At 38.8% G+C, this 13,081-nt stretch overlaps 1 protein-coding gene across 23 annotated transcripts in view; it reads left to right on the forward strand.

Annotated features, from left to right (window-relative positions):
- The window catches only part of AFDN (afadin, adherens junction formation factor), a 182,754-nt gene that overhangs the window by 155,722 nt on the left and 13,951 nt on the right, over positions 1 to 13,081 (forward strand). For 15 of the 23 annotated variants that reach the window (XM_072409093.1, XM_072409096.1, XM_072409114.1 and 12 more), the window contains 2 exons: positions 2,732 to 2,767; positions 10,847 to 10,981. In XM_072409093.1, coding sequence (XP_072265194.1) covers positions 2,732 to 2,767; positions 10,847 to 10,981 — 171 coding nt within the window. The remainder of the gene's footprint in view (positions 1 to 2,731; positions 2,768 to 10,846; positions 10,982 to 13,081) is intronic. The other 8 variants (XM_072409097.1, XM_072409105.1, XM_072409113.1 and 5 more) reach the window with 1 other exon arrangement.

Genomic DNA, 13,081 nt, shown 5'->3' on the forward strand with positions numbered 1-13,081 from the left:
TTCTAAGGTGAAATGGAAGCCAGTGTAGAGATCTGCAAAGAGATGCAGCGGAAGAGGAACGGTGGGAAGGATGGAGTCTGGCTGCAGAATTCATAATAGATTGTAGGAGAGGGTCGTGTTAGTGGAATACTAGAGAGGAGGAGGTTACAGTAGTCCAGACGAGAGATAAGAGCGTGTACAAGGAGTTTGGTGGTCTCTGGGGACAGGTAGGGGCGAATTTTGGAGATGTTGCATAAGTGAAAGTGACGTGGAAATGTTCTGATAATTGGGGGGTAAATGAGAGGGCAGAATCAAAGGTGACGCCAAGATAACGTGCCTTAGGGGAGGGACGAATAACAGTGTTGTTAACAGTTAGAAATATGTGAGGGGGAGATTTGGAATTAGAGGGGGAAAAGATGATTTCTGTTTATCCAGGTTGAGTTTCAGGAATCGGTCAGACATCTATGATTTTTATTTTAGATGTAAGATATTGTTGAAAGCTTATTAGATGATTGATGTTTTTTTTTTTTTTTTTTTTTTTTTGTATACTGGCTTGGTTTAGGTGGTGATTTAGAAATCTTACTTTTTTGTAAATTTTCTTTTGATTTAAAAACTTTCCAGGCTTCTAACTTTTCTACTATTTCTAAATATGTGAATGTTATATTAGACCATACACACATCAATTCATTTGTTTACTCTTTGAATGTGCCCTGTATTACCACCACAAATACATTGTTTATCTTAGCCATATTTTACAGTACTTTATTATATGTTTATTTAGTTTTTTAATGTAAACATATGAGGGGGGTGCTGAGAAGTTCCTGGCTTCGCCCAGAAAGAAAAGAGCCAGAGTTATGAAATAACAAATTTATTCAACATATTCCCCCCTGAGACTGATGCACTTGGTACAGCCTAGTTGCAGCTTTTCTAGACCGTTCAAATATAAGTCCCTTGGTTGGGCTGCAAACCAGCTCTCAGCAGCATTTTTGACTTCAGTAATGTCCTCAAAACTTTGCCCCTTTCAGATGTTTCTTCAAATTCGGGAACAGATAATAGCCCGAAGGGGCCAGGTCAGGTGAGTAGGGGAGATGGTGGACCAGTTGGAAACCCAGGGTGTTTAATTTGGCAGCTACAATGTTGGACTTGTGCGCAGGTGCATTGTCCTGCAAAAAAAGGATGTCTTTGGTCAGTTTTCCACGGTGTTTTGTCTTAATTGCCTCCTTCAGCTGGTCAAGGAGGTTAGCATAATACTGTCCCTACTAGAGCCCTGAGGTAGGTAGTCCACCAACAGAATACCGTCTATGTCCCAGAAAATACACGCCATGACTTTTTTGGCTGATTTCTGGGTTCGGAACTTCTTCGGCCGAGGGGACCTGCTGTGGCGCCATTCCTTTGCCTGTTCCTTGGTTTCAGGATCATAGATGTGGAGCCAGGTTTCATCCTCTGTCACTAACCTCCGTCACTAACCTAGCCAAAAAGTCCTGTGCAGCTTCAAAATGGGCCAAAACGGCTTTGGATGCTTCAACTCATTCCTTCTTCTGATCTCTGTTCAAACATTTCGGCACCCACTGCGTTGAAAGCTTGCGCATGTCTGATAGTGGTGATATCAAACCCAACACGCTCCCATGAGATGTCAAGTATCTGGGCGATCAGTATCAATAATCAGCTCATGGACAGCATCGCAGGTAACCGGGTCAGTTGAGGTTGGGGGTCGCCCACTGCAGGGCCCATCTTCAACGGTGAAATGCCCATTCTTGAAACGAGATATCCAGGTTTTGACGGTGCAGTAGGAAGGACAGTTCTCCCCCAGTGTTTGTGACATCTCAGTGTGAATGTCCTTTGCTGACTTTACCTGCAGAAACAAAAACTTCATGACGGCCTATAACTCCAATGACATGAATTTTTTACCCCATTTTTACCCCAAACCTCACTCTGGGTTACCGCTCAGGAGGTGAAACTTTAAAAAAGAAATATGTAAACTGAAAACTTTGTTAGCAGGGCCACTCAATAGCTGAGGCATCACTGTACTCAAAGTCTGAAACCAGGAAATATAACTACCTTATAGAAGGATGTCCTCCATACTGTTAGGGTTAAGCTTTTTAGGTCTAGGGACTGTAAAGAGCTTGCCTTATTCCCGGACTTTTGTAGGTTCTCTGTGTGCAACCTTTTTGCAAACTGTAATTTTCCCAGGGCCAAGAACATTCTCACCACTGCATATTATTTGTAATACTAATACTATACTATTGTAAATATCAGGGTTTTAGGTGGATTTGCACCAGCACAATGAGCAGAAAGTAAGCATTTGCTGGGTAAAAGCTAGCACAAAAGCTAAGACAAATACAGCAATAAAAACCTGTGAATCTTTCTAAATCTGTTCCTTTATTTTAAGACCAGATTTAGTTAAATTTTACAAGTTTGTAAGCCTACAGTAGTACGGAAATTATATTTATAAAAGTTTGTGCTGAAAAAATTGCTGTGTGTGGGGTGAGTATGAAAGCCTTCAAAAAATAAGACTGTTTTCTAATATAAATAAATTCTCTTGCCAGTTGTTAATATTCAAGGTTTTGCTCACCTCCTTCTACCTTTTACATTTGTTGTGCCTGTGCTGCAGTTTTATCTCCTCCTAGGTGCATTGAAAAACAAATGGCTGAAGCATCAAAACCAGACATTGCTTTATGAAAATACAAGTTTAATGATTTTTTTTTTCACTTAGCCTCTTTTTTTCCCCCCTCTCCTCTTTTGCTATCTGCAGCAGACTGCTATGCCAGCAATCTCTGTTCTAGATTTGGTATGTTCTGTATTTTCTTTCGCTCTTCAAACATCTTGCTCTCTCCCCCCCCCCTCCCCTTTCTCTCTAGTATTAGTTGTTCTGTCTTTGCTTTGTCTTATGCTGTCCTGTTTTGGAAGATATCCTAATGTTTTAAAAGCATGTCTTGCCTGGAAGTAGTATCTGAATGTCATTTGTTCTTTCTTTCTTGACATTTATCTGTTCTGTTCTTGTAGACGTGTCTATGTCAGGGATGGGCAACTTTTGGTATTCATCTGTACCTGAAGTGGCTTTTCTATGGTGCTTGGCCAGATGATGATCAAAAGCTGTTTGATTGCCAAAGGTTGCCAATCACTGTTTTAAATACTTTTGTTTTGTGCGTTTACAGTGTTTTATGTACAATCCAGGGCCTTTTTGTATTTGGAAAAAAAAAATGGTATTTTTTTTAAAAAATAACAAACATGTTGACCATTAAAAAGAGGACATAATTTTAATGTGGAAGTATAAGTGTAAGTGGTAATAATATCTATTTTTATTATTTTGATTGCATCAACATCATTTTCTTGGCTGTACTATGCAAGAACATATGAGTTTCATCAATAATGAAATGACCAACTAATAAACTGTAATAAAAAATTAGAATGTTGCCACACAAAAAAAAAAAAATGGGCGGTTACAATTAACATTTCACAAGTCGAGTCACCAACAATGTTAATGACTTTTGAGTAAGTCAGATTGTTTACCACTGATATGTACATCTGTGTAGAAATTTAGATCCTTGCTGTGATCCTGCAAATGTTGGTGACGTATTGACTATCGAATATAAAAAAAAGTTAGTATTTTCAGAAACACATGGTAAAGTAATAATATTGTGTAGTAGTAAAATCAGAATTATTACAGCTAAGCTTTTCCACCATCCCATTCCATTCATTCTCTTTATTGTGTTTTTTGCTCATCATAATAATCACTTATTTACTGTGCATACTAAATTATCCCCAACACATAGGATTGATTGATATTTTTCACATAATGCTACGTACACTCTTCAGATGACTATCACACAAGCATCTGACGAGTATACAGCGACCGTCCAACGTCGTTCATGGATCCGGGGCTGGGTGTACAGCGCTTGTTCATGCTTCTTTGTCTTTTGTCATTGAAAAGGATTGTGAAAGGTCCCTTCCAATGACAAAAGTCTAACGTGTGTACACCGCCTTACTCATGTCCATATACTGAAAGCAGTTTAATATACCTTTTGTATCCCATTGAATGCATGATAAATTCTATTGATGTACCTAACTTGTATGCTCATAACTCTGCAAAAGTAATTTAAAAAGCTCCATTTCGCAATGATACATAATATAGACAAGAATTTGTCCCATAATTTCTGTGTTTTAGACACATCCCCAATTCCTGGTCTGATCCCTGTATTTTACCAGTTATGTCCTTACTTTTTTTTTTTTAAGGGCACCTTTTGTGAAGGGTGAATATATTCTTGCTTACAATCCAGAAAATTACCAGAGAAACTCAAACATACTTTAGTAGTAATAAGACTTTAGATTTTAAGCTTTGTTGGTTGTGGAAAGTCTATTAAGCCATCACCTGGGTTTTTTATACAACATGCTTCAAAACAAAACCAAAAAAAAGTGTGTCTAAGTCATTTATGTGGATAAATTACTTTCATACTTGGAAAACTCTACTTTAGGTTTCTTAGTAGGAAAAAATAATTTCATATCATAACAATTTTAGTTATCAAAACAATAGATGATGATCATCTCTGCCAAAAAAAAATTTGTGTACACAGGGGTCACCTAACTACCTGAAATACAAGGTAAATCAAGGTAAAGGTATAGTAATCATGTGTGCGGGAGCAGGAGCATCACAGAAAATTACCATCCAAGTAGTAAATATTTAAAACTACCAGTAGGATTATAACCCATCAGGTCTGCACGGTGCAGAGAAATATACATCCCATGGAACACTTTAAAGGTAATTTCTCTATACATAGCTGACGGGAGAACTTCCATACTCTAGTCAAAGCAAGAAGAACATCCGCTGACTTGATGGGAAAGTGCTCTGTCCGTTTTACAATGCCGGTTTTCCTGGTAGAATAGTCTAACTGGATTCTGAGCATTGTATAATTTTCAGTAATTGCTTTCCTGTAAGGGTTACCCTTCAATGGTAAAGTGTCAAGTGGATTTTTCCAATCATTTACAGATAAGGATTTAAGAACTCTTGAGGTATAAGATTGCATTTGCATAAAAATGTACACCATTGACCTCAAAAAGGGGTACTCTGAGGCTGCTTTTTCAAGAGAGCTGACACTTTGTATCGCAGTCCACCAATGATTGGACAGTGATGGTTGGAAAGGATGGCAATCTTTGCAATGTAGAAGAACATGTTAAGTGGGGGGATCCTGATTACTAGAAAAGGGAAGAAAAAAGAAAGAGTGGCTATTTAACAATTGTCTGCCCCTGATCCTGTGCCATATCAGCCAGAAAGAAAATAGTAAAGGATTGGATAGAACCTCCTCTAGTAACAAGTCTTTGTGGATATGGAGTAAATATCTAAAATTCAGATTAGGGATAGTTTGCTGAACCAAAGTAGAATCAGCATAGTTACAGGTGTTGTGTAGCCAATCTTTTATTTAATGTACAATAGAAGCTGCATTATACAATTCAATATTCCAGGTAGATTGGTGTAAGATGCCAATACCAAGTCTAGCTCTTATTTTCCCATATGAAATCACAGAACAATTCATAAATATCAAACTAATTCGGCCCAGATAAGACAATGTTAATTTAGACCAATTGCAGAAATGTTCATTCAATGTTCTGATAACACAGCTCAACAAAAACATTTTCTTTCACTTGCCAAGGATTTTTTAATATATTTAGTGTATTTTAGGTTTGCTGAATCCAGAAATTACATCAGTTTCATTGAATTAGCACTTGTTCTTTTGATACAAGAATCTGAATAGACGATTTTACTAACAACAAATGTTAACACAGCATATTATTGTCAATCTATTTACACCAATGTTTTGGATTTTATATATTAAATGTAGCATTATTTTCATGAAACTTTCATTTGCCTTCTTTTTATTTATACATTGTCTTTTTTTACAGAAATATGAGTTCTTCAAGAAGTTGTTTAAATGTCCCTAATATATTTTGCTAGAAGAATCATTGCAGAATCTGTGAAACGAGCATGTCTTGCATATTTTGGTACTAAACTGGGGGACCAGTTTATTGGGCTTCCCATATGGTATGCAAAACTTGTAAAGAGTGTCTACACCCGTGGAAAAATGAAAAGTTTGAAATTTGATGTACTTATGGTATGACGAGAGCCCAAAAATCATCATAATGATTGGTATTTTTGTGCTGTGAATGTAAAAGTTTTCAATCCTTACAAGAAAAACAAGTGGGAGTACCCTGATTTGGAATCAGCAAGACGACCTGTGCCGCATTGTGCTGATGTCCCCATACCAGTGTTCAGTACACTCCCTGATGTTTCTGTATCTGACATAGAGGATATACATGGTTTGGAGTGTACTCCAGTAGTAAGCAGTGGAAGTGAATATAATATAATATTTCTGTGAAGATAGAGACTTCATGTACTGTTGTAACATCCCTGCACTACTAGCCCATATGGCAGTACAGGTTGACTATCAAAAACCTCAGTACCTGATGTGTACCAGATTTTAGAAAATCCAGGATATTTTTTTTTTTTTTAATATTCTCGCCTCCACACAGGTCAGCCTTCCTCTCGCAGCACCGCGGACATCTGGCACATTTCTAGGGAGCAGGCAGCAGGGACGTTCCAGCGTGTATATAGTGTATATAGTTTACCAAGCAAGTGTTTCTGCAGAACAGCGCCAAAACATTAGTGGCCAAACTGTGTACTGCAGCCCCTGTATTAAATATGCAATCTGAAATTCATGCTGGGAAACTTGAGTAAACGGATCGATGACCGGATTTTCGATTGTCAACCTGTACCAGAATACCGTGCAGAAGACTGGCGGCTTTTCATAGACCGTTCCACTCGAAGTTCGAAATCTGTTTTACTGCATAATGGCAACTGCTATGCATTAATTCCAATTGGTCAATCAAAAAAACTTAAGAATATAAAAATATCAAAATGGGCGGCGTGGATGCTAGTGTCCTGAGCCAGCTCCGCTTCACACCGGGACTCGCAAGGCTGTAGCAGGCATATCAAACTGAGGTTTTTGGCTACAAGATGCTCCCTTGGAGCGGATAGTGCATTGGTAGGCTAGCAGCGGGATAATCCAGATGCTGAAGAGCCAGCAACCCCGCGCTACAATACAGGCAGCCTCAGCATGCACTATAGCCAGGATGGCAGATTCCTCCCCCCTCATGTGCCAGGAGAGGAGTGAGGGTTCAAGCGAACTGGAGATGAATACAGGGAGTTCTCCTCCAACACCATCATCAGTTGTGCAGCATTAGTTACCAGATCCAGATAGCCTTCTTGATAGATTTCAGTTAATATTGCAAACGGCTCTGGAAAGCATTGCCGAGAAGATTACTGAGCATTTTACAAAGGAGCTGAGAGAGCTAGGTCAGCGTACAGTACAACTGGAGGGGTGACTGGACGATGTCACTACTGTTCTAGAGAGGAAGAGGACATCTGAAACAAGAGGTACTGTTTCTACATCAAAAGTTGGAGGATTATGAGAATAGGTCCCTCCACTCTAAACTCCGCATTTGTGGTTTACCAGAAAGCATAACTGATATTAGCACAATTAATACAGTTATTGCTCTTTTTCGAGGAATATGCCCTGTGATAACTTTGGAAAGCTTAGAGTTGGATTGTGTATACCGTACATTGGCAAAACCAAAACCTGAGGGTCCACCAAGAGATATTGTGGTTAAACTACATTATCCTTGTGTCGAGGACATGTTAATGAAGGCGGCTAGAATGAAGGAGCCCCTATCTTTCGAAGGACATAACTGCCAACTCTATGGATATGGCAGACAATTTTATGCCGTAGAGTTGAAACTTTTTTTTTTTAGATCTTACAGAATCAATGAATTCCTTATAGGTGGGGCTTCCCCTCTAAATTGCTATTCACCTATGGGGGCAAGATGCAAGTTATTTCTTCACCAGTGGAGGCCAGAACTTGTTTCCAAGTTTTGGGACCTAATGTTTGCGACCAACATGAGAAAACGGGCGTTTGTGGAAAATCCTTGTCCTCCAATATCTCAGTCATCGGTTTTTCATCAGCAAAAGGGGACTAAGAAGCGTAAGGTTACATATTCGCTTAATCCCCTGAGATCTTCCCAGAGCAATACCTGAATAATTTATTTTACATCTAGGTTAATGTTTGTTTATAGTATGATTGCTTTTTTTTAAGAAAATGCAATGTTTTGATATTTATAAATTAATAATTTCCCAGTTCACTTGGGCGATCAAACCCTTGTTTTCTAGGGGTAAAAATTGCCCTCCTAGTTATCAGTTATATATTGGAGAACTGTTTGATGTTTTTCTGTGTTTTTTTTATTGCGCCTTGGTCCTGGTGGAAGTCACTGCATACTTCTGTAAATCATTAGGGAAATCCCTTGCCACTTTTTGCGGGGGGATATGGCTGGTGATGTTTTTATTAAATTTTTTTGGCTACAGCGCATTTGGAGCCCTACACCATCTTTTTCAAGAAAGATAAATCTGTTCGTATTAATTTCATTAGCAAGTTAGGAAGTATAAAGTCTGCATTATTTACTACACAAGTGCAAATATTAGGTTCAACCTTTTTTTAGTTCCCTAGCTTCCACAGACAAGTCTCATATGGAACCCCTATGTATATGAATGAATATTGAGCAAAAAATCTCCACCTTTTTTCTGTCACAAGGCTCAGTGTGGCAAGCCTCTACCCTAATATATTTGTGAAAACTGTATTACATGTAAGAAGGAGCAAAAGTTCCATTAAAAAGAAAGTACAATATGCCAGTGCTTTTAAATTCATAACTTTAAATATTTTCTCTAAAAAAAAAAAAACATTTTCTTATTTAACAATATAAACTGGGGAGATTATTCATTGATTTTCGTAGACTAAACTGTTTGAATAATCTGCAAACTGTTATGCACGGGGTTGTGGACCCACTGTGCCACCGACTGGGTATGCTCCGGAGGGGCGTAACTAAGCCGCTACCTGGTCTTCACTAGAGCCTCTGATGGTGAGGATAGGCTTGGGCCTCAGGGTAGCTGCCAGGTGCCACTCCAGAGCAACCCCCAGGTCAGTGGCAGCTGACCGGAGGGGTCAGGGTACTTGGTGCAAGCACCGAGGGGCTTGCATGGCCAAGAGGGTGATGGCAATCAGACAACGTCAAAAAACAAGATCCGAGGTGAGGGTCAGGCGGCAATCAGGCAAAAGTCCATAAACGTAATCCGAGGTCAGGGTCAGGCAGCAATCAGGCAAAAGTCCATAAACGTAATCCGAGGTCAGTAAAACCTTGAGATTGCTCAGGCAACTTCCTGTAGTAGGAGGTGCCTTTAAATACCTGCAGAGATCCAGCCATAGGCTGTAGAAAACAGAGGGCGTGTATGTGTTACCTCATAGATTTAAGAGAGACACACCCATGCCAGCTCAAACACCAGAGCAAGTCTCTAGCAGGAAGGCAAATTCAGGCATGGAACACAGGTAAGTGGGGTTAGTCTACCTGAAAGATAGGACCCGGCGCCCGTGCCTGCAATTAGGAGCAGCGGCGCCGGCACGACCTGCAGGGCTAACACAGACTTTGTAAAAGCTCTTCTTATGCTTCCAGTATGGTTATCGTTTTAGATGTCCTCACTCTTTTATTTTAAGCTGTCCTGTTCACGACCCCTTTGGAACCTTTAATTTGTGTCTTGTTGAGCACAGAACAGCCACTGTTCCATTGTTGTGCACTTCTTTTTTTTGCATGCTGTAAATGTTTTATTTTTGATAGCAAGTAAGAGCCTGCAGCGCCCCTGTCAGGGGCTGGGTTTTTAGCAATTGGTGTCTCCCAGGGGGGAAATATTATTCATATAGTTTATTGGGTGAAGATTCCCAACTCTTTTAGTGATTTAACCTCAACTGTATGTGCATAGCATTTTCTCATTCACGTTTTACTATGCACATCAACATGTCTTTTAATGTGATATTACTGTGTGCATATCTGTATAATGCATATCGGTGTCTGGTAAATAAGGTTGTAAGCTGTTCTGCGGTCAGGGATGATCGTGAATCATAGATGTATTACAAGTACTGTTAAATCTGTCAGCAATATACAAATGATAAATTACACAATTACAATTTAGAGTGTTATGAGAATTCAGATGTTTGAGGGGAAAGTATTGTTAACAAAGCAACTTCTTTGTGGTAATTTATTGATGTTGTATGCATCTGGCTCATTTTTGCCTTTTCCTTATCCAACCTACCAACCCTTTGTGATGTGTGGAAAACACTGTAAAATGTCTATCACACATGGGTATCACACATAACTGACTACACACAATGTAAAGCTACAAAAATGTCCTATACTTGGCTAAATACCTTAGAAAAGTGTATGTGACCTTGTTTGGCAGTCTTTATAAGCATTTTGACTCTTCAGATGTGTGGTGAGGAAAAAAAAAGGTAATCGTAAATGCTAGATATTTAAATGGGACTACTATGCTTGAATTGTTTTTCATGTGACCACATAACCCCAATGCAATTTCACAAATACGATATGCCATTCTATGAAAAAAAAAATGTTTGCCAAAAGTTTTTAGGTCTTACATGTATTGCATTTTTTTAGGTAAAAAAAAAAAAGTTTTGGGAGGTTAGCATATACCATCTAACTAATGATTTCCGTTTGTTTTTGATGGTAAGGTGTGTTCACAATAGATATAGTCTTTGAAAAAATGCTTTCATGTAGATGTGACTGGTAAAACCTTAGGAGACCATGGGAGTTTTTTTTTTGTTTGTTTGCATTTAGGTGCTGTTATATGCATGTGTATTTTTAAGAACTATTTTTTTGTCATCTATATATATATTTTAGTATTGTGTGTTTTGTGTGTGTGTGTGTGTGTGTGTGTGTATGTATCTACATATATTCATTTTATTTATACTAATGTGTCCTTTAGTTACAGGATGAGGATAGAAGACGACAACAACAACTGGAAGACATCCGCAAACGAGAAGCTGAAGACCGCATAAGACAAGAAGAAGAGCGTCGTCGACAAGAGGAGGACCGAACAAAGCGGGAAGCTGAAGAAAAGGTTTAGTACCCTACATTGATGATACTGCCGGGCTACATAGTTCATATAAATGTGCTTTGTGTGATAACCCCCATTAGACCCCCGGGTTTTGGTGTCTGGGTGTTTGCTAAGAAAATATTAGGCTTCTGAAAAAAATATATAAATATATATATATATTATACAGTTAGGTTCATATATATTTGGACAGTGACAACTTTTTTCTAATTTTGGTTCTGTACATTACCACAATTAATTTTAAATGAAACAACTCAGATGCAGTTGAACCACTTTAATTCAGCAGGTTGCACAAAAAGATTGCATAAAAATGTGAGGAACAAAAAAAAAAATCAAAAAAAAAAACTTTTTTTAACACAATCATTTCATTTCAGGGGCTCAAAAGTAATTGGACAAATTAAAAAGCTGAAAATAAAATGTTAATTTCTAATACTTGGTTGAAAACCCTTTTCTGGTACTGACAGCCTGTATTCTTGAACTCATGGACATAACCAGATGCTGGGTTTCCTCCTTTTTAATGCTCTGCCAGCATTTATGCAATCCTTTACTGCAGCGGCCTTTACTGCATTGCATTTAATGCTCTGCCAGCATTTATGCAATCCTTTACTGCAGCGGCTTTCAGTTGCTGTTTGTTTGTGGGCCTTTCTGTCTGAAGTTTAGTCTTCAAATGCATGCTCAATTGGGTTCAGATCAGGTGACTGACTTGGCCATTAATGAATATTCCACTTGCTTTAAGCCCCCTAGCATTCTAATTCCGTTCAAATTTTCATGCAAAAAGCGTTACATTTTTTGCATTGAAATTTATTTTACATTGTAGGCTATAATTCTTAGGCATAACTTACCGAAATATATCCAATATTTAATAATAAACTCTAAATAAAAAAACACAATCTGTTAAAAAAAATAGTTAAACCATGAATGAATCCATTACAAAATTATTTGAATTTCCCGACGGTCCGCCTGCCCTCACGGACGCTTGCACTGGCGTCACCGGGAAACCCCGGAGATCGTCTCTGCATTCGCCAACTTGAGATCAAAGAAGACAGACGTGTCCCCAGAACCTGCGGGGTAAGTGGGGTTTTCTTTAGGTTAAAGCTACCCCGAGTGTCACTCTGAGTCACTCACACTCTGGATTACCACTAGGGGGGGTTAAAAAAAACTCCTGGGTTGCGTTTAGCTGTATGTTGTGGGTCATTGTCCATTTACAATATGAAATGCCTCCCAATCAATTTTACTGCATTTTGCTGGATTTGAGCAGACAGTCTGTCTTTGAACACCTCAGAATTCATTTGGCTCCTTTTGTCCTGCATGTCCAGTCACATGATCGATAAACACTAGTGTCCCAGTGCCACTGGCAGCCATGCACGCCCAAGCCATCACACTGTCTCTGCCATGTATTACAGATGATGTGGTATGCTTTGAATCATGAGCTGTTCCACACCTTCTCCATACTTTTTTCTTCCTATCATTCTGGTAAGGCTGATCTTGGTTTTATCTGTCCAAAGACTGTTTTTCCAGAACTGTTTAGCTTTTTTAGATGTTTTTGCACCTTGTAGTGCACCCTCTTTTTTTCCTTTCATGCAGTCTTCTCTTTATGATAGACTTGGATATCGATACAGCTGTTATGAAGGGTTTCTCTTTACCATGGAAATGATTCTGCGATCATCCACCACTGTTGTCTTCCGTGGACATCCAGGCCTTTTGGCGTTGCTGAGTTTACCAGCGCTTTTTTTCTTTCTCATGATGTACCAAACTTTTGCCGCTCCTAATAGTGTAGCAATTTCTCGGATGGGGTTTTTTTCTGTTTTTGCAGCTTACGGATGGCTTGTTTCAACTGCATGGAGAGCTCCTTTGACCACATGTTGTATGTCTGTCAAAATCTTCCACATACAAGCATCCCCCCCTTCAAATCTACTCCAGGCCTTTTATATGCTTAATTGATAATGACATACAGAAGGAGTTGCCCACACCAGCCCATGAAATAACTTGAAATAGCCTTTGAGTCAACTGTCCAATTACCTTTAAGCCCCTGAAATAAAGTGATTTTGTAAAAAAAAGGCTTTAGTTCCTCACATTTTTATGCAATCTTTTTGTTCAACCCACTGA

Source organism: Pyxicephalus adspersus, chromosome 4 (assembly GCF_032062135.1).
Source record: "Pyxicephalus adspersus chromosome 4, UCB_Pads_2.0, whole genome shotgun sequence".
Lineage (NCBI taxonomy): Eukaryota > Metazoa > Chordata > Amphibia > Anura > Pyxicephalidae > Pyxicephalus > Pyxicephalus adspersus.